Source organism: Stenella coeruleoalba (genome assembly GCF_951394435.1).
Source record: "Stenella coeruleoalba genome assembly, chromosome: 7".
Lineage (NCBI taxonomy): Eukaryota > Metazoa > Chordata > Mammalia > Artiodactyla > Delphinidae > Stenella > Stenella coeruleoalba.
In genome coordinates this window covers 86487266-86510935 of record NC_137153.1, presented here as the reverse complement: position 1 = coordinate 86510935, position 23670 = coordinate 86487266, and the positions used below count along the sequence as shown (strand labels likewise).

At 42.9% G+C, this 23670-nt stretch overlaps 1 protein-coding gene and 1 pseudogene across 3 annotated transcripts in view; both read right to left on the bottom strand.

Moving 5' to 3' along the window:
- The window catches only part of RECK (reversion inducing cysteine rich protein with kazal motifs), a 73293-nt gene extending 65210 nt beyond the window's left edge, over window positions 1–8083 (bottom strand). For both annotated transcript variants that reach the window (XM_079927405.1, XM_079927406.1), the window contains exon 1: window positions 7783–8083. In XM_079927405.1, coding sequence (XP_079783531.1) covers window positions 7783–7882 — 100 coding nt within the window. In that variant the 5' untranslated portion in view covers window positions 7883–8083. The remainder of the gene's footprint in view (window positions 1–7782) is intronic.
- Window positions 8084–17787: 9704 nt separating this feature from the next.
- LOC307188738 (olfactory receptor 13C7-like) overlaps window positions 17788–23670 on the bottom strand; it is a 51383-nt pseudogene continuing 45500 nt past the window's right edge. The window contains exon 3 of the transcript XR_013831757.1: window positions 17788–19789. The product of XR_013831757.1 is annotated as an olfactory receptor 13C7-like (transcript). The remainder of the gene's footprint in view (window positions 19790–23670) is intronic.

Below are 23670 nucleotides of genomic sequence, written 5' to 3'. Positions count from 1 at the left end.
TATTAAAAATATAAAGGCCTGTTTTTTTCCTATTTAATGGTGAAGGTCAAATTTATAGTGGAGTGACCACCAAAGTTAAAATTTTAAAATAATTCATTTTTTCATTAAGAAACCCCAAAATTTGGAAAATGAGAAGAAAAATGACCTAATATTCCCACTGTCCTGCCAGAACGTGTGTTGACATTTTGACATATTTCCTTCTAGTCTTTCCAAAAGTCTTCTGAAATTTCTGACAAAATGGGATTAAAGAGAGCAGCCTGAAGTCTTCTGGTAATAATGCCCTTTCCCCTCCCAACCAAGCATTCCTCTGTAATAGTGCATTTCCTCCCTTGAGAGGACTGCCACCCTCCTAGAACAGGCTAGGGGACCTACACTCCATCACATTTTCCACACTTTATTTTTAACCTTAGTCATCGTTACATTTTTCTTTCTTTGAAACAACAAAAACTTACTAGAATCTTAAACACTGCATATTTTTTAAGAAATAAATATCTACAAATAGATATCAAGTCATATGCCTTCATTAAGAATGAGGGCAGAGGATTCAAACGCAATTAATGTGGCAATTAAAGGTCTCTGTCTTTTTTAGAGCTTTTAAAATGGATTAATTGGGTCACTGAACTATTAGAGTGCAAAAAAACTCTCCAAAGCCTAATGGTTTATACAAGAGAAGACATTGTGAATTCTAGAAATGTTTTGTTTTTATAATTTAATTCTAACCTAATTTCTAGCTCTTCAAGAATAGTTTAAAACTCTGGTTATTTTCATAAAATGGAACTGAGCAGATAAAGGTAAATTAGTTCAAAATAACACTTGATATTGACAGGATGAAAATAAATAGCACAGGTGTTATCCTTATTAGAGACATAAGGAAGAGCGTCATATTTTGCATTCTTATTCCAAAAGTCTGTAATTATAAAATTAATAAAAACCAAAAACTGATTACTAAAGGCCATGTATATTGGGTTTAAGAAGGTATTAATGTAACCTAGAAATATGCGAGTAGAATCATCCAATAATTAGAAACATCAAGGTTTGTCTGCTGGTTTGGACCACATGTCTACTAAAGATAGGCAAGTAAGCAGGAAGCACATGCTCCAGCCACGAGGGAAAAATGCAACTTCTAAGACCAACCAGCATTTAAAAAAAACAAATACACACCCTAATCTAAAGCTAAAATATTCACAGAATTATAGGATTTTTGAAGTTAAAAGAGATTTTGCCACAGAAGCCTCCCAAAAGCTGTAATTCAATTTGGTTAATGAAAAGCCAGTCTTGTTTTCTTTTCTAAAGAAAATAAAGATTCCTTCTAATTAATGTATTCCTAGAGAATTACTAGAACAGAATATATATATCCTGCACTATTGAAGGGGAAAAAACTAAATCCAAGTTGATAGCGGAAAACAGTCATTTCAAATAAAAAAGACAGTCATTTCAAATAAAAAAGATACATTAATTTTAAAAATCTCATCTTACTTTTAATCAAATGTTTTTTTCTATAATGGCCTGGAAATTGACAATCACTTTAAAAACATTTAAATGACAACTGCAACTTTAACTTATAAATGCATTCTTACAATTGTCACATTTATCCCTTCAATGATATATATGTTTGTGTATATACATAAAATATATCATCAGCCAAGGAAGAGCCAAACAATAAAATGATTATTTATATACCCACCACCTGGATTCAACACTGCTAACATCTTGTCATACCACTTTATTTATCTAGACAGATGGATATCCTTCTCCATTGCTTGCCTCATACTGCACTGCTACAACAGCCAATTATGCTCATTCTCTTCTATTATCAATGAGTGCCAGATTAATTTTTTAAATAGACCTTTCATGATGTCACTCTTCTAATCTAAGGGCCTACAGTGGCTTCCTGCTATTCCAGTTCTAAATTTTCCAAGTCATCTTCTTACCTCCCCTTCCCTGATCTTCTATTACTTTTTAACAAGGAAAGCCTACATTTAACTTGAACACAGCCTTCTGCCTGAAGTGCTTAGTGCCCTCTTTCCTGCTGACATAAATCCTAAACATCTTTCAAGGCTGAAATCTCATCTCAACTCTTAGTAAGCCTTTCTTCTCCAACAACTCCAGGCTATGTTGGTTTTTTGGTTATTTAATGTCTTACGATTCCAGTCAGAACTGGAAGCTTTAACACTTAACTCTAATAATTTCATGTGTGTATTAATGGTATCTCCAGATTGAACAGAAACTTCTTGTACCCATTTAGCACAGTGCTCAGCTTGAAAATTTGTATTTATTCATTGGTTAATAATAATTTCCTATTTATACAATGCCTTTTTAATCAGAAAATAAAGTACAAAAAGTTTATTTCTCCCACTATACCACTGCCATACCATATTTCACACGGTGACCAAGCCATGATTTAGCAAACATATGAGTTTTTGACCCAGGTCAGAAGATAAGCTGGACCCAATCACATGCACAGGCACAGAGGTATACAGCCAGTTGGTGGTGGGCTCTGCAACTATAAGGTCAAGATGAGCTGTGGCTGAGGAAGTTTTACGGTGTGCAGAAACCATGAGTAAAATGAGGAAGCTGGTTGGTGGAGAGTGTGAAATGCAAGAGATGTACAGACAGACTCTATAAGAGGTAGAGAGAGACTGTCTCTAAAAGTAGTCTTGGTTGCTGGCAGCTTTCCAGTTCCCACAGCAGTTCCTGAGGTTGTGCTGTGCTCAATTTCCTATGCTTGGATTTCCATGTGTTCCCTGTTAGATGCTATATAACTAGCTCCCTAATCCTGAGCAACCTTGGTTTCTGTTCTTTTGGGAGTCAGAAGAGCCTTAACACATTATCATTCATAATTATGAAACAACTAAAGCAAATGACTCCTCAGATCCTCCCTGCAGATGCTAATACCCAGTACTCTCAGATAATTCCCTTCCCCATTCTATGCCATAGGACACCCACTTGTAAAACAAGGGATCTGAAAATATTAATGTCTGGCTCCCAATGGTATAGTCCATGGTCAAAATGTTTCTCTTAATACTTTTCTTGAAGTCTTCTTCATGTAATCTATGTGCTCTACGGCACCCGTTACTTGACTAAATCACATTTTTCCTCAAATACATTCAGATTTAGAATATAAATGGATATGTACTAATATAACCACATAAATATTAGCAGTGTAGATATTATACACTTTTTGGCGATATTTAATGTCTGATGTTCTCACTAAACCTTAAACCCCACGAAAGCAGAGACCATGTCTGTTTTTGCTTACCACATTATATACCTAGTGCCTCTCAGTGTCTGGCACTATTAACCCCTTAACAAATATCTGCTGAATGGAATACTTACAGGCATGAAATTAAGTTTAGAAAGCAATGGACCAAGGGGAGTTATTCCTAATATCCATCTTAAACACATACAAAAACGGAAATTTTGATTCTCTTCCTGACTCACCTGCCAACCCTCCAACTTGGTCCTACCCATCTTCTCAACCTCAGTAAATAGCATTACTTTTCACTAAGTTGCTCAAGGTAAAAATCTATAAATAATCTTTACTGCCTCCTTCCCTCACTTCCACATCCAATCCAACAGCAATATATCTTGACTCTCTCCTCTTCTATCTCCACCACCACTCTATGGTAAGACGTTATCTCCTGCTTCGACTACTAAATGGGCTTCTAGTAGCTCTGCTTTTACTCCTACCCTATTACGATCACTTTTTTTCATTCAGCAGCCCGCGTGATCTAAAATAGAAATCAAAGCACTTATCTCTTACTTAAAAGTCCATTGGTTTTTATTTGCATATAGAATAAAATCCACAGTCCTTACGTGGCTTTTTGCAAGGCCCAGCACCATCTAGCCCTGGTTTACTCTCCTGCTCACTATGTTGCAACCATACTGACCTACTGTTCTTTCTTGCCTTAGGGCCTATGTACTTCCTGGTCTCCACCCGGGCCTTTTCTAAGGACAGCACCTTCGGTCTTCAGATTTCAGTTCAGAACCTTAACTTCTCAAAGAAGCCATTCTTGTCATCACTATGTTAAGAACCACTCCCCTCTACGCCAGGGGTCCCCAACCCCTGGCCATGGACTGGTGGCCCATGGTCTGTTAGTAACGGCCCTGTTAGGAACTGGGCCGCACAGCAGGAGGTGAGTGGAGCGTGAGCGAGTGAAGCTTCAGCTGCTGCTCCCCCACTGCTAGCATTACCGACTCAACCATCCCCCTCCCCCCGCCCCCCACCCCGTGGAAAAACTGTCTTCCACGAAACCGGCCCCTGGTGCCAAAACGGTTGGGGACTGTTGCTCTACGCTACCATCTATGTATTTCCTTCACAGCATATTTAACCCTACCAGAAATCATTTTATTTAACTGTTTATTGCCTGTCTCCCCTCTGCTAGAGTAAGCCCCTTGAGAGCAGCAACCCTGCACGTAGAACAGTGCCTGGCATATAGTAAGCATGCAAATATTTTTTGAATAAACAAACCCCTGTAGTATCTGTTTTGCTCTTTAAAAAAAACACACTTATAATAAATAAAAACCACCTCCTTGATATTGTCCCACTTTCTTCCAGAAGTGACATATGGTGAAAAGCATGGTTAATGAAAGACTGTTTAAATCTATGGATATAAGATAGAAACTTTTAGTAGCACACCAGAATAAACTGTCATATCTGGTCTATCACCAACTCTAGCTCTTTGTACAGTGTGGGCCAAGATAGTTCTTAGGGAAGAGAATCTGCTTCTTATTACATTCCTCCAGATAGGCGGTTGCTTTTTCTAACTTAAAATTCATTACATTCTTTTTCAGGATTCTAGGCTGACTATTACATAATTTCTTAAATGTCAACTTATTGAAACCTAGCCCTTAATGTTACATCTTTCTCTCTTTTGTACTATTAGAAAATATCTTAAATGGAAACAGAGCTAATATCAGGTGCCACGACACACAGATCCTGAGACTGCAGCATAGGGTTCCATCTCATCCTCCAAAGGGAACACTAGAGGTGCTGGGGAGGAGAGCTGGGGGTGTTGAGGAGACCAGAAAGTACACAGGATAGGAAGTGTGGCATTACTCCAATGAGGAGGGTGTGGCCAAACTTCACAGGAGAAAATAATAATTGAGCAAGTCAAATGATTCCTTCCCTCACCCCCTCTCCCCCAACAGGAACAAAAATCTCCAAGTCAGAACGGATGAGACTTGTGTAACGCTTTATACCAGAGGAGACAGGAGTACCCAACTTTGGATGGGGTAAGGAGATGGGAAAGAAGACTGTCTGAGCAGGAATATAAGTCAGGCCTTCAATGAAATACAATTTAATATTGTGTTCTTAATTTTTGTTTAGGATTGAAGAACATTTTCCACAGTTTATACAAATCCACAGTGGAAGCCTTTGTCCATTGTATTACTCAACGCCCTTTATGTAAGGAACCAGGCAATATATGCCTAAGAATTTAGTACAAGGGACAAATCTCACTTTTACATCAAACTTGGAATTTTTCTTCTTACCAAACAATGCAAACTCTATATTGTCATGGACTTTTTGAATTGGTAGGTCCTTTAGAAATCATCTAGCCCAGAATTTTCTAAAGTGTGCATTAGGTGTTATGAAGAAAAAAAGAGTTCTTTAAGCAAACAAGTTTCTTTCTTTCTTTGCATAATAATTTTATTGAGATATAAATCATGTTAAATTAATAAAACAAGGAGGCCATCAGACTGAGGCAGCTTCAATGCCTCAGTAGCCTACCTAAGCAAGCCAAAACCTAAGCCTATAGTGCCCCAAGGTTAAGAAATCAGAACCCTAAGGACAATCAATTGCAAACAGCCACCTGGACTTTCTCAAATAAGGCACCTGCTCAAGCTATAACCAATCGAATATTTCCTTGCTTTGTTTCCACCTCTTTCATAAAAGTCCTTCCCCTAGCTCCTGTTACTTCCCATTTGGCACTGCCCAATTCCAATCAATTTTTGCTCAAACTCTTAACATTTTAATATGCCTCAGTTTATCTTTTAACAATCATATACCACAAAATTCATCCTTTTGAAGTGCACAATTCAGTTGTTTTTAGTACATTTACAGAACTGTGCTCACCACTTTCCAATTCTGAACATTTTCATCACCCTAAAAGAAACCCCATACCCATCAGCAGTCAGTTCCCCATTTCTCTATTCTCCCAGCAACAAGTTTCTTTACTACAGGAATACTTGCGAATTATTATGAATCTAACGTGTTTGCGAATTTATAAGAGAGGGGTACAGTGTACAGTGTTTCCCAACCTGAAGAGCTAACATTTCAGTGCTTACTATATGCTATTCTAAATGCTATACATGTATTACCTCAATTCTCACAATAAAATCTATGAGAATTTCTGTATACAATAAATGTGGATACTAAAGCACAAAGAGACTAAAGCTAACTAATTTGTTCAAATATTCTTAACTATATTCTACCCTGCTATCTCCCACAGAATTGACTAGTTGTAGAATAAGAATGGACGACTAATTTTCTAATGAACCATAACTTTGAAAGTGCTTTAGTTCAATTTCTTTAACTTAATGAGAAAAATGGGACCCAGAAAGGTAAGCTGATTTAGCCACGAATACACAGCATTCTCTCTCTCTCCTTTGATTTGTCTAATTGACAGCTTGTTAGAATCCAATTATAATTAACTATCTAACCCCAGGTTCCTGACAATCCTCTCCTTTCTTCAAATACTCTTGACTTAAAAAAAACAAAAAAAAACCTTTAACATTGTAAGCTACCTTATAACCTTGAGACTGATTTTGCTCTTTCTAGGTGTGTCTCCCTGTAAGCAATGCACTTCTCCACCACTTTTGCATGTATAAATCCCAGCCATCTTTTAATATCTAGTGCAGTTGGGGCGTCACTCAATTTTCTTCCTGCCCTAGGTGGACATCATCCATCATCTCTCTCCCTCTGTGCACTCACAGCCCTTCATCTCCTCTGGACCCTTCTGCCTTGAATTCGAGTTGCTCATGTCTTGTTGCACCCCACCTCCTAGCCAGAGCTGCTGGAAAGCAGGAGATGGCAACAACTCCTAAAAGCCCAGCACATGAGAGACACTCAATAAGCACTGAACAGCTTGCTATCCACTAGTGGTCTAATTCCTCTAGAGCAAGAACTAAACTTTCCTCAAGCCAGTAAGCCCCCAAAGAGTCAGTTTACTGGATTTTAATCTGTCTCCTGCCAGAGCCCAGCGCTGTCTTGGACACACAGCATACCCACAGCGAACGGCAGCAGAATCGGACTTAGTAGGCTTGGATCTACTCTCTTCTGAGACTTCAGAAGTCAGGCAGGCTGCAGGGCCCATCAATGCTCGCTGCCCGAGGTCGGCCTTTCTGAACCGCGGGTCAAGGAACAAGCAACAATAACTGGCCAGGGCGGGGGTAAGGCGGCGGCACCTCATAAATCCTATCCGACCCTCGCGACGATCCTGGGCAAAGGCATTCACTCTCTTCGTACAGTGACCCGAGCCGGGTGAGGGGATAAGGGCTGAGCTGGGGGCCCCTGCTCGATGGGTGACAGAATAAGGCCTCGAACCCGGGTCACCGCTCCCAGTTCAGCAGATCGGGGAGGGGAGAGCGAGCGTGGAGAGGGGTCCTGCTCGTCCCGCCTCAGCTCCTCCTGCAGCCTGCTGGGACCTCCGGACCCCGGGTCACCGGACTTGGGCCGGGTCTGGGGGTCGCCGGCACCCCCGCCCCCTGCCCCGCGCCATCTTGGAGCGCTGAGGCGGCCGCTCCGAACCGCCCCGAACCGCTGCTCCAGCAGTTACTCACCCGCACTGCCCGGGTCCAGGCCCCCTGTCACCTCCGCGACCCCTGCCACGGCCAGGAGAAGCAGTAGCGCGCCACGCGGGGAGGCCCGGACGGTCGCCATGTCCGGGCCGGGGGGTCCGGAGCCGCGGGATGCTCGGACCCAGCCTGCCCGCCGCCGCAGCTCGCGGAGGCCCCGCCCCGGCGGCCTGGGCCCTTGGTGATTGGCTGCGGCGTGCTGAAGCCCCGCCCCTCGGCCGCACAGACTTTCCAAAACCTGCTGGGGGCGGGAACCTGCCCGAGACCCGGGCTCTTTGTTAAGGCCCAGCTGTGTGTCGGCTTCTGCCGCGGAGTACCGCAGCCAGCGTTCTCTAAGAGGGGAGTCGGAGGATGTAAGAGCTGGAACCGCCCTTGGAACGCCTGGTCCTCCCGAGGTTTGCAGATGTGGTCACTGAGGCTCAGAGAAGAGACCATCTGCTCCAGGTCACACTGCAAGTTCGCCTGAGAACTGGGGCATAAGCCAAGGCTGAACCAAAAGGACTTGTCCCTTTCACGTACCTTCAATGGTCTTAAAATCCTTTCTGCCAGACGCTGCCTCACACCCAAAGAAGGCGTGCCACCCGGGACAACTCCCGAAATTGGAGGGAATCTGCCGCGGACACGGTCCCCTGACAAGGGCCCGAGGCCCGAATTCGCCACCAAAGCTCTTTGGCACGTGTAGCCTCAATGTGTCTTTGATGTTCTAGGTACCTATTCCTATCAGGAAAATGTGGGGAGAGAAATGCTTGTGTATCTAAATATGGAGAGCCTTGAATGTCAGGTTGGGTTTCGACTTTTAAAAGACAATTTGGAGGTGGGTCCCCACTCCACCCCTTACCCCCACAGCTCCTGTGGGGTATGTTTGAGAGGATTCACTTGCTGTCAAATCGTTTTCCACCCTGGTCCCTCTCTCCCTCCTCCTCTCCCTCTCTTTTCCGTTTGTGAATTATGTTAATACCTTTTTCCATTCCCCTTCCTTTTAAAAAAAACATAACCACAGTTACATTTTAAAATACCTAAGGTTAAATATCCAGTAAGTTTACATTTTCGTTATTGTCTCATAATTTCCTTTTACAGTTTTTCAAGTTCCACCCAATGTCCATATACTGAAATTGGTTTGTATGTCTTTTAGGTATCTATTCCCTCTCTTTTAGGTTTACAAAAGGAAAACATGAATAAGTTACAATAATCTTTCTAAAACATTTGCTGTGGCAACAATTCTCTTGCTCCTCTGAGAGGCCGCCTCTTTACTTACAAGATAGAATGATGTACAGTTATTCGACGTGGTGTCAGAGGTTCTCAGCATTTAGACCCAGTCACCTTTACCACTTCATCCCACCTTACTCCCCACTCCTCCCCAGGAGAGAAGAGTCAAAAATCCTAGAGTTGCACTAATATGGTAGCCACTAGCCACATGTGGCTGTTGAGTACTTAAGATGTGGCAAGTCCAAGTTGACATGTGCTGGAACCAGATTTGGAAGACTTAGTATGAAAACAATAATGTAAAATGTTACTAACATTAATTTCACCTTTTTTTTAAACTTGTTTTTGTTTTACATAGGCTTTATTTTTTAGAGCAGATTTAGGTTCACAGAAAAACTAAGCAGAAGGTACACAGATTTCCCATACACCCCCTTTCTCAGCATAACAACATATGCACAGACTCCTCCACTATCAACATCCCACACCACAGTGGTACGTTTGTTGCAACTGATCAACCTGCATTGACACATCATTATCACCCAAGGTCCATAATTTACCTTAGGGTTCATTCTTGGTGTTAACACATTCTGTGGGTTTGGACAAACGTATAACAACATGTAGCCACCATTATTCTTTTTACTTTTTTAATGTGCCTTTTAGAAAACTTACAATTACATATGTGGTTCACTCTGGCGTTTACATAGTTCTGTTGTACAGTACTGGTGTAATTATCTTTCATTCTAAACAAAGGTTAATGCTTAGAGGTCATCTTTAAAATGGAACTTTAAAAAAATGTTACTGGCCAATGATTTTGTCCTGAGCTCAAGAACATCTTTCAGTATTTTAGATAAATAAACCCCATCAAATCTTTTGATTCATCTTTGTGTAATATAATTTCCCCATCATTTTACTTTTGTTTTATATTTAAAGTAAGTTTCCTGTAGAAATCATATAGTTGGTTGCTTTTTTTCTTTTTAATTTAATCTGACAATTTGTCTTTTAATTGGAATTTTTAGATCCTTTTGATTTAATACAACTATTGATATGGGTGAGTTAAATCTATCTTGCAATTTGTTTTCTATTTTCTCCATTTGTTCCTTTTTTCCACTTTTCCTACCTTCTTTTAGAATAATAAAGTGTGTGGAGTGTTGTTTTTATGATTTCATTTTATCTCCTCTATTGGCTTATCAGCTCTACTTCTTTGCTTTATTTTTCAGTTGGTGCGCTGGGGTTTATAGTATACAGTTTAACTTATTACACTCCACCTTCAAATAATAATCACTGGGCTTCCCTGGTGGCGCAGTGGTTGGGAGTCCGCCTGCCGATGCAGGAGACGCGGGTTCGTGCCCCGGTCTGGGAAGATCCCACATGCCACAGAGCGGCTAGGCCCGTGAGCCATGGCCGGTGAGCCTGCGCGTCCGGAGCCTGTGCTCCGCAACGGGAGAGGCCACAACGGTGAGAGGCTCACGTACCGGAAAAATAATAATAATAATAAAAAATAATAATAATAATAATACTACTTCATGTCAAATGTAAGAACGTGACACCAGTATACTTCCATTTTCCCCTCCCATCTTTTGTGCTAATGTTGTCATACATTTTGCTTCCACACAGTTATTATTTTGCTTTAAGTAGTCAATTATTTAAATAAGAGATTATAAAATGAGAAACAATGTGTTTTAAATTTATTTATTTATTGGTTGTGTTGGGTCTTTGTTGCTGCGCGCGAGCTCTCTCTAGTTGTGGCGAGCGGGGGCTACTCTTCGTTGTGGTGCATGGGCTTCTCATTGCAGTGGCTTCTCTTGTTGCGGAGCACAGGCTCTAGGCACGCGGGTTTCAGTAGTTGCAGCACGTGGGCTCAGTAGTTGTGACTCTTGGGCTTAGTTGCTCCCACAGCATGTGGGATCTTCCCAGACCAGGGCTCAAACCCATGTCCCCTGCATTGGCAGGTGGATTCTTAACCACTGCACCACCAGGGAAGTCCCAACAATGTGTTTTATATTTACCCACATGTTAAGCATTTCTAATGCTCTTCATTCCTTTATGTAGCTCAAAATTTCTCTCTAGTATCTAGAGGAAGAGAAACATTTTTATTAAGAACATGGCAAGTTTTGCTGATTTTAATTAACTAGGACCCCATACATTGGTTTTGGGAATTTATGCATAGTAAATTCCTGAAGTTAATCTTTAATGGAAATAATTTTTCTGGGTTTATTTAGCCTAAACACATTTTCTTATCACAAATTGACCTATCTTGATAAGGGATAGGTCCATTTTGAATTCTTTAAGACTTTATAAAGTCATATATATATATATATATATATATATATATATACACACACACGTATATATGTATACACACACATATATATGTATACACACATATATGTATACACACACGTATATATGTATACACATACATATATGTAACCACACACACACACACACACATATATATATATGGTGCCAATTTTTTGAAATATTAATATATTTTAAGTATATTCCCAGTAATTTCTTTACTAAAACTAGACATGAGAGCAAGGCATTCATTTCCTCAGGGATGATTATTAGAGTAGAGAAGTAGACAAAGATAATTCCTAGCTTTTTGGTTTTAAAAACAAGACATCTGAAATTCCCAGAGACAGTGGTTTTAAGAGTAAAAGCTTTTGAGATATCAGAACCTAGCCCAAAAGGCTGAGGGTGTAAAATATTTTTCTGAACAATGGACTTGTGAGAATACCGTGGTCAGTCAATACAATCCCTCCACCCCCATCATTCCCCAACAACTTGACTCCCTCTGATGGGGGAGGAGGAGAGCCACTGGAGAAGGGAGGCTACTGTGGGCTGGGACACAGAACCCCAGAAAGGCTTGAGAATGTGAGATAAGAGGGGATCTGAGCCTCGTTTCCCATGGAGCTCAGGGAAGTGACACACCTCATAAAGTTCCACTGCGCTGAGCATGATGGGAGTGTAGAGGAGAAATGGCTGCAGGTATGTACTGTTCCTCGCTCCCCACCTAAAGTGACACAGACGAGGAGCTGAATGTATTCTATGCCCTTTGAGAGGGGCAAGGCAGGAGCTGAGAGCCTGAAGACGCCTCAAGATCAGAATGAGGAGGCTGTAGCTGGTATTTGCATGGTCTATACACTGGACACCAGGTGAGAATGCAGGTGTCAACAGGGATTGATGATGACAACTGAGGACCAGATGTCCTGCCTTCTTCCTCAGTCCCAGTTGGTGGGTTTGATTCTGTATTTTCCTCTCAAAACTCGGGAGGGGGTTGGGGAGAGGCCTTGACTAAGCTGAGATCCTACTGAATTGACTGAGATTAAGTTTTAGTCATTCAGCAGGAAGGGGACTCGCAGAGACAAGTAGCTGTCCATCAAAGATTTGTGCAGCCCTTCTAGAAATTGTTGCTTGGAAGCAACTGCCCAGCCAGAGCAAACATTTTCTAAGTGCCATCGTGTTCTCTGTTGATTTACTAACTGTGAATATGGCCTTGGAAAACAAAGGATCCCATGACCTGGAGCAGAATCGGTGTATCTGAAAGCCCCGTTGACCCCTATATTGAGATCTCACAGGAGGGAGAGAAGCCCTAATGCCAAGGCATCCAACACCAACACGTTATACAATTTAGCATTGTGATCTTAGTCTGTGATACTGGTACAATATCCTGCCAGCCTCCAGTGAGCCCTCTGAAGATATGAGCTTGTGAGTATGAAATTGTCCCCATTCTCTACTTTTCTTGCCTGCTTATTTCATTAATTTTCAAACTTAAAAAATATTATTTTTATTTTTTAGCAGTGGAATCCTTTTTCCAACAAAATCTTAAGAGTCCTGCCATACAAAATAGAAAAAAGCTGTGTTTTAGTGCTACATTTATTTTCTAAGTTCAAATTTATAATAATTAATAATAATTAACTTGTTCCAAGATAATAAATCAGAATTCAAAGATAATAAATGAGACTTTGATGAACACAAAAACTTAAAATCTGGAATTATGTATGATAATTGCAGTCACAGTTTGGGCTTCCATTTCTGTATTTTGTTTTGGTTGCCTGCTGTAAGAGAAAATCCTGATTGATACAGATGAGTAGTTTGCAAAGGGTCATGGTTTTTGAACTAGCCCACCTTGCAATCTCAGACTACTCTTTGTTCAAATTAAGATGGTACCTTGAAAATGAAGTACTGAGAGATTTTAATTTCAATATTGACTAATGAACACTCATGTCCATACCAAAACCTGCACACGGATATTTATAACAGCTTTGTTCATAACTGCCAAAACTTGGAAGCAACCAAGATGTCCTTTAATAGGTAAGTGGTTAAATAAACTGTGGTACATCCATACAATGGAAGATTATTCAGCAATAAAAAGAAATGAGCTATTAAGCTACAAAAAGACATGGAGGAAACTTAAAAGCATGTTACTAAGTGAAAGAAGCCAATCTGAAAAGGCTACATACTAAATGATTCCAACTCTGTGACATTCTGGAAAAGGCAAAATTATGGAGACAGTAAAAAGATTAGGGGTTGCCAGGGGTTAGAGGGGGAGGGAGGGATGAAGAGGCAGAGCACAGAGGATTTTCAGAGCAGTTAAAGCATTCTGTACAAAACTATAATGCTGGATACATGTCATTACACATTTGTCCAAATCCACAGAATGTACACTGAGTGAACTCTAAACTATGAACTCTGGGTGATGATGTGTCAATGTAGATTCACTGATTGTAACAAAGATACCTTTCTGCTGCTGGATGTTGATAGTCGGAGAGGTTGTGTGTGTGGGGGGACTGGGTATATGGGAACTCTCTGTACTTCCTGATCAGTTTTGCTGTGAACCTAAAACTGCTCTAAAAAACAAACTGTATTGATTTTTTAAATGCCCGTTAGACATTAAAAATAAGAAAAAATATTGATTTACTAATAAGTTTGGATAACTGCTCAAATTCCTTATCATAAATGTAGTCAGAAGTAACACCCCAAATGTATGGTTAATCCCAATACTATTTATAATGTGACATTATTACTGTGTGACCAGTTACATGTTCCCTTGTTATTGTGCAATTGGCTATGACACCATGATGAGAACATGTACCAAGCAGATGATTCTGAGCCTTGCCCAACACTTAATTGGGAACAGTGCACATCTGTACTCCCTGGTACAATTATAAATGAGCAGTTGAGCATAGGCTTGGATTAGGGAAAAGATCAGTGCAGAATTACACTTTTTCTAATTGACACATTTAAAGAAGATAAAATAAATATGAAGAGATGGCAGGAAAAGATTTATTCTGAGGTCTATGCAAAGGAGTCAACTCAACAATACACATGCTATTGTGGTAGTGGCCTCTTGTGTGCCAAAACTCAAAACGTAAGTTTGCATGTGTCCATGGTCTTACTACATATTAAAAGTCATTTAGAATATATATACATATATATAAAAGAAACTCAAATACTTGCAGAACCCAACAAACCTCCATGTGGGAGAAGTTTGATTCTTGTTTGATCAGACCATATTATTCAAGAGTTTTGTGCGATGTATGTTCGAATATGTCTCTTTTAATTCTGATAACCCTCTTTCTCTTCCAGAATAGTGAATCATGCCCTCTTCCCCAGCTGGAATAAATATGTCATGCTGTTCTCTTTTTGTTTTGTGTAATCATGATGGTGTCTTATGTTTAATTCTAATCCATCCTAAGTTTATGGTAGCGTGTGGTGTGATGTATGGATCAAAGGCAAACCTTCATTCAATTGAATGTTGCTGCTGTCCCACTATTTATTAAAAAGTGCTTCCTTCTTCATGCTATTAATTTTGACCTGACATATGTATTAGATTCTTATAGTTGGAATTAATTTTCTGGTATCTCTGATAACCACTGATTTTACAAAACTTTTAAAAATAGCCACTTTTGGGCTTCCCTGGTGGCGCAGCGGTTGAGAGTCCGCCTGCCGATGCAGGGGACACGGGTTCGTGCCCCGGTCCGGGAGGATCCCACATGCCGCGGAGCGGCTGGGCCCGTGGGCCGTTGCCGCTGGGCCTGCGCGTCCGGAGCCTGTGCTCCGCAGCGGGAGAGGCCACAACAGTGAGAGGCCCGCGTACCGCAAAAAAAAAAAAAAAAAAAAAATAGCCACTTTTAAAAACATTCAGTAATTGTTACTTTGTAATAAGTTCAAATCTGGCAGGAAGACTCTAACATCATTATTTTCAAAATTATTTTTGGCTGCATTGGGTCTTCGTTGCTGCACGCGGTCTTTCTAGTTGCGGTGAGCAGGGGCTACTCTCCGTTGCGGTGCACAGGCTTCTCATTGCAGTGACTTCTCTTGTTGTGGAGCACAGGCTCTAGGCACGCAGGCTTCAGTAGTTGTGGCTCGCAGGCTCTAGAGTGCAGGCTCAGTAGTTGTGGCGCATGGGCTTAGTTGCTCCATGGCATGTGGGATCTTCCCAGACCAGGGCTCGAACCCGAGTCCCCTGCATTGGCAGGCAGGTTCTTAACCACTGCACCACCAGGGAAGTCCCGTTCAATTATTCTTCACTAGCAATTTATGTAGTTGAGTACAGTCTTCTGGGGAATTTATTTATTGTTTGTTTGTTTGTTTATTTTGGCTGTGCCGGGTCTTAGTTTCAGCATGTGTGATCATCGTTGCGGCACTTGGGATCTTTAGTTGCAGCATGTGGACTTTTTAGTTGTGGCATGCATGCGGGACCTAGTTCCCCTAACCAAACCCAGGCCCCCTGCGTTGCAGCACGGAGTCTTACCCACTGGACCACCAAGGAAGTCCTGGCTTCTGGGGAATTTAAAACACTAAATAACTTTGTTTCTAAGCCCAGGTTTCCTATTGGCCTTACCGCAGACACAGTGAAATTTGAATCATTGTGGTGGAGGGTAGAGACCAGGAATATGCATATGAAAGAAGTTCTATTTGTTACAAGTTGAGAGCTTCCCCCTTAGAAATTAAGGCCATTGTTTTGTATTTATACTCTCAAGCCCCTGGTCAGTCACTCCGCCTTCCTTTATACTCCAACGACATGCATCATTTTTTCCTTGACACAGTCTGTCATGTCTGGAATTATGTTTTTTCCCAATTATTCGGCACTCGTTACTACTGCAAATAGGATATTATTTCTGTTTTGTTTTTTTGTTCTATACTGATGGTATGTAGGAACACAATTGATTTTTGAGAAGTTATTTCTGTCTCCTTAACTTTTCTGAACTCATATTACTGATAATATTTTTCTGGTTAATCTTTAAAAATACAATTTTGTTTTCCGCAAAATTTTACATCCGTTTCTTTCTCTGTTATATTTATGCCTCTAATTTTGCACCTAACACTGTTGTATCTATTTGCACTTGCACTTGACCGCACTTTTAGAGCTATTTGAAGTGGGAACGGCTGGTTTCTGGTCTAGCATGGAAGAAGCTTGGAAGACACCACTCTGTACTAACAAGTGAAAAGCTGAACAAACTGATAAACCAAAAATTCTTCTTAGACCTGTAAGAGAAGAGAGGTCGCAGGGCAAACTGCTGCCCCCAGAGTGGAGAGAGCAGCCTCGGTTGCCGATGCTGGAGGACCTGGCACACGCCGGAGTTGCTTCCCTGCCTCTCCCTTCAGACCCTTGGCCCTAGTCGCACATCTTGCAGAGCCTGCTACTCAAAGTGTGGTCCGAAGGGCAGCAGCATAGATGGCATCACCTGGGAACTTGTCAGAGACGCAGAATCTCCAACCTCACCTCAGACTCAATGAATCCGAATTGGCATTTTCACAACATTCCCAGGTGAATCAGGAGCACGTTAAAGTTCCAGAAGCACTGATCTCAGGAGTTTGCAGAAATGTCCACCAGATGGCGGGTTTGCAGCAGGCACAGGTATCCAGAGCCACAATCAGCCCACCCAAGTCTCCTTCAAATAGTGCCCTAAGTGGCCTTAGAAATTTGGAGCCATTGCTCATGATCTGTGAAGGATGGGGAGAGAACACAGAGGAGATCCCTAATCAATGAGCGGCAGTTTGTGGGGTGTGAGCCATGAACTACTCCTCTCTGGGCTTTCCCCAAGGTGTTTTTACACTCATTGTCTAGTGAGAGGGATGGGCCATAAGCTCTTATTTTACAGACAAAGGAATTAAGGTCCAGAGAGGGAAAGAAACTTAGCCAAGCTCTCAGCAGTGGCAAATGGTGTTGGAGGTGGAATTGGAAGGCAGGTTTCTGGCTGCCTGGCCTGGGCTGAGAGCACCTCTAGATGGACAGGGCAGGATGGTTCAGCCCCAGTCTATGCTGACCTGGCTGATCCTTCCCTGTCCTCTCCCACCCAGTTGCTCTTTGAACAGCTCTCTTGTTTTCTCTGGGAGTGTTGTAATAATACAATAATTTGGAATGTTAATGGGCTTTTCCCAATACTGAGGGTTCTGGACTTAACCCCCAGGGGAACAAAGCATCAGACTTAATTGGGAACAAACAGGACAAGCCATGGTCCCCAGACGGTCACCCTGGGAATCTTGATGGTCCCTGAGTCTATGGCCAGGACCAGCTATGAGCCACTGACTCTTAAATGAACTTTCATCCCAACCCATTTAGTTTTGTTTTTTTAGTTATAAGAACAAAGAGTCAGCTTCTGGTTGCAGAGGATCTTAGATTTCATTGGCATAAAGTAGCTATGATGTGACGTCACCGTGGTTATGCACAAAGCCAACAACTAGCCAGCGTTTCTAGAAATGCAAAGCTCTTTCCTTCTAGATTCTTAGATAGAAGATTCCATTGCCTATGTAACAAGGGGAGGAGGGCCAGTTTACTTTTTAGTCTTACTCACATGGTCCACAACATGAATCTTGGGAGACTCCCTTCTCTACACTGGGTTCCCACTTCCCCAGGAGGACTGAGGAGTTTGGAGATCATGTGTTCTGGCAGCGTGGAATTCCATGACAGTCACTCAGATAGGTGTTTCTTTTTTTTTTTTTAATTTAAATTTCTTTAAAAAAATTAATTTTTATTGGAGTATAGTTGCTTTACAATGTTGTGTTAGTTTCTTCTGTACAGCAAAGTGAATCAGCTATACATATACATATATCCACTCTTTTTTGGGTTTCTTTCCCATTTAGGTCACCGCAGAACACTGAATAGAGTTCCCTGTGCTATACAGTAGGTTCTCATTAGTTATCTATTTTATACATGGTATCAATAGTGTATATATATCAATCTCAATCACCCAATTCAGCCCACCTTCCCCCCTTTCCCCCTTGGTATCCATACGTTTGTTCTCTACATCTGTGTCTCTATTTCTGCTTTGCAAATAAGATCATCTATACTATTTTTCTAGATATACAAGGCAACATTACTCAGGTGTTTCTGACATCCAAAGGTCTTCACAGAAGCCTTTACATCTTTGTTCCTTAGGCTGTAGATGACGGGGTTGAGCATGGCAGTCACCACCCCATAGAAGAGGCAGATGAGCTTGCCTGAAAGGTCCTGTTTATCTGTCCCCAGTGGGTCCTTAGACTTGGGCTTGGCATACATAAAGACAATGGTCCCATAGAATATGATCACAACTGTGAGGTGGGCAGAGCAGGTGGAGAAGGTCTTTTTCCTCGCCTCTGCTGAGGGGATCCTTAGGATGGTAGTAATGATGAACACACAGGAGAAAAAGATGAACAGAACTGGGATGCCCAGGAAGATCACATTGGCCACAACCATGCTGATCACATTGATGGAGATGTCAGCACAGGCCAACTTCAGGACAGCCAGGATCTCACAGGTGAAGTGGTTGATGACATTGTCCCCACAGAAGGGCAGCTTCACAGCCTGGGATGTCTGAACTACAGAGTTGGTGATACCAGCTGCCCAGGAGCCAGCAGCCATGGGCACGTAGGCAGCCTTGCTCATGATCACAGAGTACCTCAGGGGGTTGCAGATGGCCACGGAGCGATCAAACGCCATCATGCCCAGAAGCACACACTCTGTGGCCCCCATGGCAAAGGAGAGGAACATTTGCCCAAAACATGCTGAGTAAGAGACGGTTTTCCTGGGGTCAAGAAGCTGTCAAGGATGAGGGGGACTGAGGAGGTTGTGTAGCAGATGTCCAGGAAGGAGAGGTTCCTCAGGAAGAAGTACATGGGCTTGTGTAGGTGGGAGTCCAGGATGGTCACCAGGATGAGGACCCCGTTGCCCAGCAGGGTCACCAGGTACATGAGCAGGATGAGCACAAAGAACATTTTCTCCAGCCTTGGGTGGGCTGAGAGGCCCAGGAGAATGAACCCTACCACGGGGGAGGTCTGACTGGACCTGTCCATGGTGCCTCCGATCTATCACCTCCTCCGATCTATCACCTGAAGGAAGTCTCTGAGGTCAATCTCAGCACTCTCTGACTCCAAAAGTGCCTGGGCAGCAGCAAAAATCTTCACCCTGCTGAGCAACTGGAGAAGAGCTCTGACAATTCTGTCATGTCTAAGGGGTTCTAGAAAAAATATAGTAGAGATCAGTATTTAACTTGTTTTCAGTAAGAATGAAGAGTTAATGTGGATTAACTCATCTGCAGGTGACAATTTTTAAAACTGGGCAAATGATTTTTTTAAAATAAATTTATTTATTTTAATTTTTTTTGGCTGCCTTGGGTCTTCGTTGCTGCACGCAGGCTTCCTCTGGTTGCGGCGAGTGGGGGTTACTCTTTGTTGTGGTGCGCGGGCTTCTCATTGCGGTGGCTCCTCTTGTTGCGAAGCATGGGCTTTAGGTGCGTGGGCTTCAGTAGTTGTGGCACACGGGCTCAGCAGTTGTGGCTCGCAGGCTCTAGAGCACAGAAAACTGGGCAAATGATTTAAAATATCTGTGTAAAGCACTGGCAAGGTAAATAATACAACAAAGAATCATAGGGTCATAACTCTGGGGGAAAAAAGGAATTCAAGGAAGTATATCCAGCATTTGAGGTTATGTTTCAACTAGGGCATTTGCAGCTTCTGGAGGTGGCCACTGAGAGGCCAAGAAGCACTACGCATAGCCTCGTGGAGGTGGGAACAGGTTTTGAAGTGCAAGGCCCACTGTGAAGGGCTCCTAACTAAACCTCCTCCCTTTGGTAGGGAACCCAAAGGGCAGCACCACAGGAATGAGTGAATCAGAAAGAAACATGCATTTACAAGTGCTATAGCTCAGCTTCAAATCAAGCCCTGAAATTGGATTGAGGTGGTCCCAAATTTTTGATGCTCCCAAATACCTAACAGAAGCAAACATAAATCTACCTTGAAGGAAGGCACAGTGGTTGAGAGTCCACCTGCCAATGCAGGGGACGCAGGTTCGTGCCCCGGTCCGGGAAGATCCCACGTGACGCGGAGCGGCTGGGCCCGTGAGCCATGGCCGCTGAGCCTGCGCGTCCGGAGCCTGTGCTCCGCAACGGGAGAGGCCACGACAGTGAGAAACCCGTGTACGGAAAAAACAAAAACAAAAAACAAAACAAAACATAAATCTACCTTGAAGGAAGGCAATATCACCCAGTCTCTAAATCATGTCTACAAGTAATTCTGCAAATACAACATCCGGCACACACTGAAAAAGAATAAGGCACACAGGAGACAAGATGACATAAATGAAAACCAAGAGGAAAAAAAAGAAAATCAAGCCTCTTCTCTTAGGGGGAGGTGGGAGCCTGCAGTTCCTCTTCCCTGGTGTTGCCTGTTGAGAGAATTAACCCAGACACAGCGCCAAGGTCTTAACCTCCGGTTGATCCTTTTGTACATTTGGGGTTCAAGTGAGCCTCTTGTGCACTGTGGCCAAGTTGAAGGAGAGTTTGACTGAATGTCCCTTCTTTTCTGCATTCTCCATCTGCCTCACCAGAGGCACTGGCTTCTCCCTAAGACTGTTCACAGAGCCCTGAGTCCTGCTCGGTCAGGCCTTCTTTCTGGGAAGCTTGAATCTCTCCTCAGACTTCTAAGAGCTCCCCAAACTAGGATTTACTCTGGACCAGTGAAAAACTGTAGGTGACACTGAGGATGTTGGGCATTTGGTTTTATTTGCTCTGTATCGAAAATATTCATGAACTTCCCAGATCTCCATCTGTTCAACTGCTCTCAGTCATCCAGCCCCTGCCTCAATTATACGGGGGCACTTCCTGCCTGGGGAGCTTTGAGACACTCCTCTGGCGGTGCTCAGCACTGTAGTTGTGACCAAGTCAGTGCCACAATAATTCAATTCAGGTGGACATATTTACTGAGCATCTGTGCTGAGCCAGGCATAATTCTAGGTGCTGGGATCACAGCAAAGACAGTCACAGCCTGTAACCTCAAAGAGCTCAAAATCTAGTAGAGGAAATAGTCATGCAAATAGTCACACACACAAGTGATTATATCATCCTCATCCTTATCAACCCAAACGATCGCTCTGATGCTACTGACAGCAGGCCTTAGGATCTATTTCACAATCTGCTCTCTTTCCAATGTGGAAAGCCCCTTGCTGCATTCCTCACAGTCCTCTGGCCTGCATTTGGTTCCCTGAATGACGTGGGGTGCTGTACTTCCTGGCAAGGCTCACTGCACTTTGAAGTAGTTCCCCTTTGATACTGAGCCAAAATCTGCTCCTTTGCAACATTAATCCCTCTTCCACAGACAGCCCTCCAAGTGTCTAGAAATAGCTTGGCTTCAGCACGAAGATAAACAGGAGTCCATCTCCCTTTTTCTCCCAGGGCCTTAAAACAGATATATCTCTCACACGGGCAAATGTGCCAGCCAGGAACTGACTACAAAGGCTGGTCAGCACTGACAACGGCCCCCAGCTTGAGGATGGCTCACGTGCCGCCCCGCTAGGTGGATGTGTGTGCTGGGGCGGTAAATGAGTCCCAGGCTGGGGTTTCACTCTACGTCAGCCAGCCCTCCAACCTCTCCCCAAAACCTGGATCCTGTGAAGAAGATATTCCCGCCATGTCATCACCACGAGATCCAGAATCGTGGCTCATTATTGTCGCTGGACTTTGGATTCTTAACCACAAAACAAGAAACAGCACCACCCACACACCAGTCTCAATCAAGAAGAGACAACTGTGTGAGAAGAAGGTTAGGACTGCGGGGTCCCAGGCAAGACCTTTCCCCTCGGCACAAAGTGGGGTGAGGGCAGAGGACCTCAGAGACATTTGAGGTTTGATGGGTCTATCTGACTCTGTGAGAATAACATCATATCAGTGAAAGGGCTTTCCACCTCCCCTTTTCAACTCCATTCCATTACAATCAAGTCTGGCGGCCAAAATGCAGCCGCATGAACGAAACTTTTGGTGTGATCAAATCTTGTGCTTACCTTTATAAGAGACATGGTGAGCAAGAAGGATCTCCTTCCTAAGAGTTGGGAAGAGGTCACATGTCAGAAATAGCGATACCAAGTGGGAAACATCAGGGTGAGGGCTCGGAATGTGTGACAGGTGAAGGGTCCAGCCAGTCCTCTGCCCTCCACCTGTCTCCTGTGTTCAGGGTGCAATCTCCAAAGAACTGGCCATCACCCTTAGAAGATCATTTAAATTCCAGTCTGTTCTTCGGGACCATTTTAGTCCTTGAAGTCATTTAAACTTTGGAAAGTGAGTTGACTCAGTTTAGAAACTTTGTATCCTTCTGGGATTGCATCTCCAAGATCCAATTGTGTTGAAGGCACTGGAGGAAGTTTACTGCCTGCTTCCTTTCTCCCTCCCTCCTTTTCTCCCTCCCTCCCTTCCTTCTCTCTGAACATCATAATCCCATTAACAGAGTCCAGCAGCCTGCTGGTCAGAACATGACTCACTCAGACGTCAAGTCTTTTCTCCTGTGCTGTAGTCAAGCCTCATTACCCCAAGTCTGTGTTTACGCAGTGGTTTTAGGGGTCTATATTCTCCTCTGGATTTTCAACTTGTTGGATTAGGGCCCTTGAAATAACCTGCCGTGTTCTTCCTGAATCCTCACTTGGCATCCATCTAAGTCACTGTCCTTTCAGCAACCTATCATCTGCACACGTGCTCCCAGACCTTACGGTAGTCACGGACAGAATGTGACCCAGAACAGGGATGGGTCCAGAAAATGGGTACCCTCCTTTATCCAGCAAACGATTATTAAGTGTGTACTACGTAGAAGGCAGAAATGTGCCGAGAACCACGATCTAGAGACAGGAATGTGAAAAGAAAGCTACCAAACAAGGAAGGAAGTGCAGGCCAGGGAGAATGCCCACGCTGATGTGGCAGCCCAGAGGAGGCAGGGGCCAGACCTCCTGGAGGAGGTGAGCCAAGGTCCGTGGTGTGCTGGCGCTGGCTCGCAATTGTGCACATCTCTTCCCAACTCCGATTCAGTGACTTTGTTGGTAGCTTGAAATGGGCCATCCTGCCATCATCAAAAAATCTAGAAACAATAAATGCTGGAGAGGGTGTGGAGAAAAGGAACACTCTTGCACTGCTGGTGGGAATGTGAATTGGTTCAGCCACTATGGAGAACAGTATGGAGGTTCCTTAAAAAACTACAAATAGAACTACCATACGACCCAGCAATCCCACTACTGGGCATATACCCTGAGAAAACCATAATTCAAAAAGAGTCATGTACCAAAATGTTCATTGCACCTCTATTTACAATAGCCTGGAGATGGAAACAACCTAAGTGCCCATCATCAGATGAATGGATAAAGAAGATGTGGCACATATATACAATGGAATATTACTCAGCCATAAAAAGAAACAAAATTGAGCTATT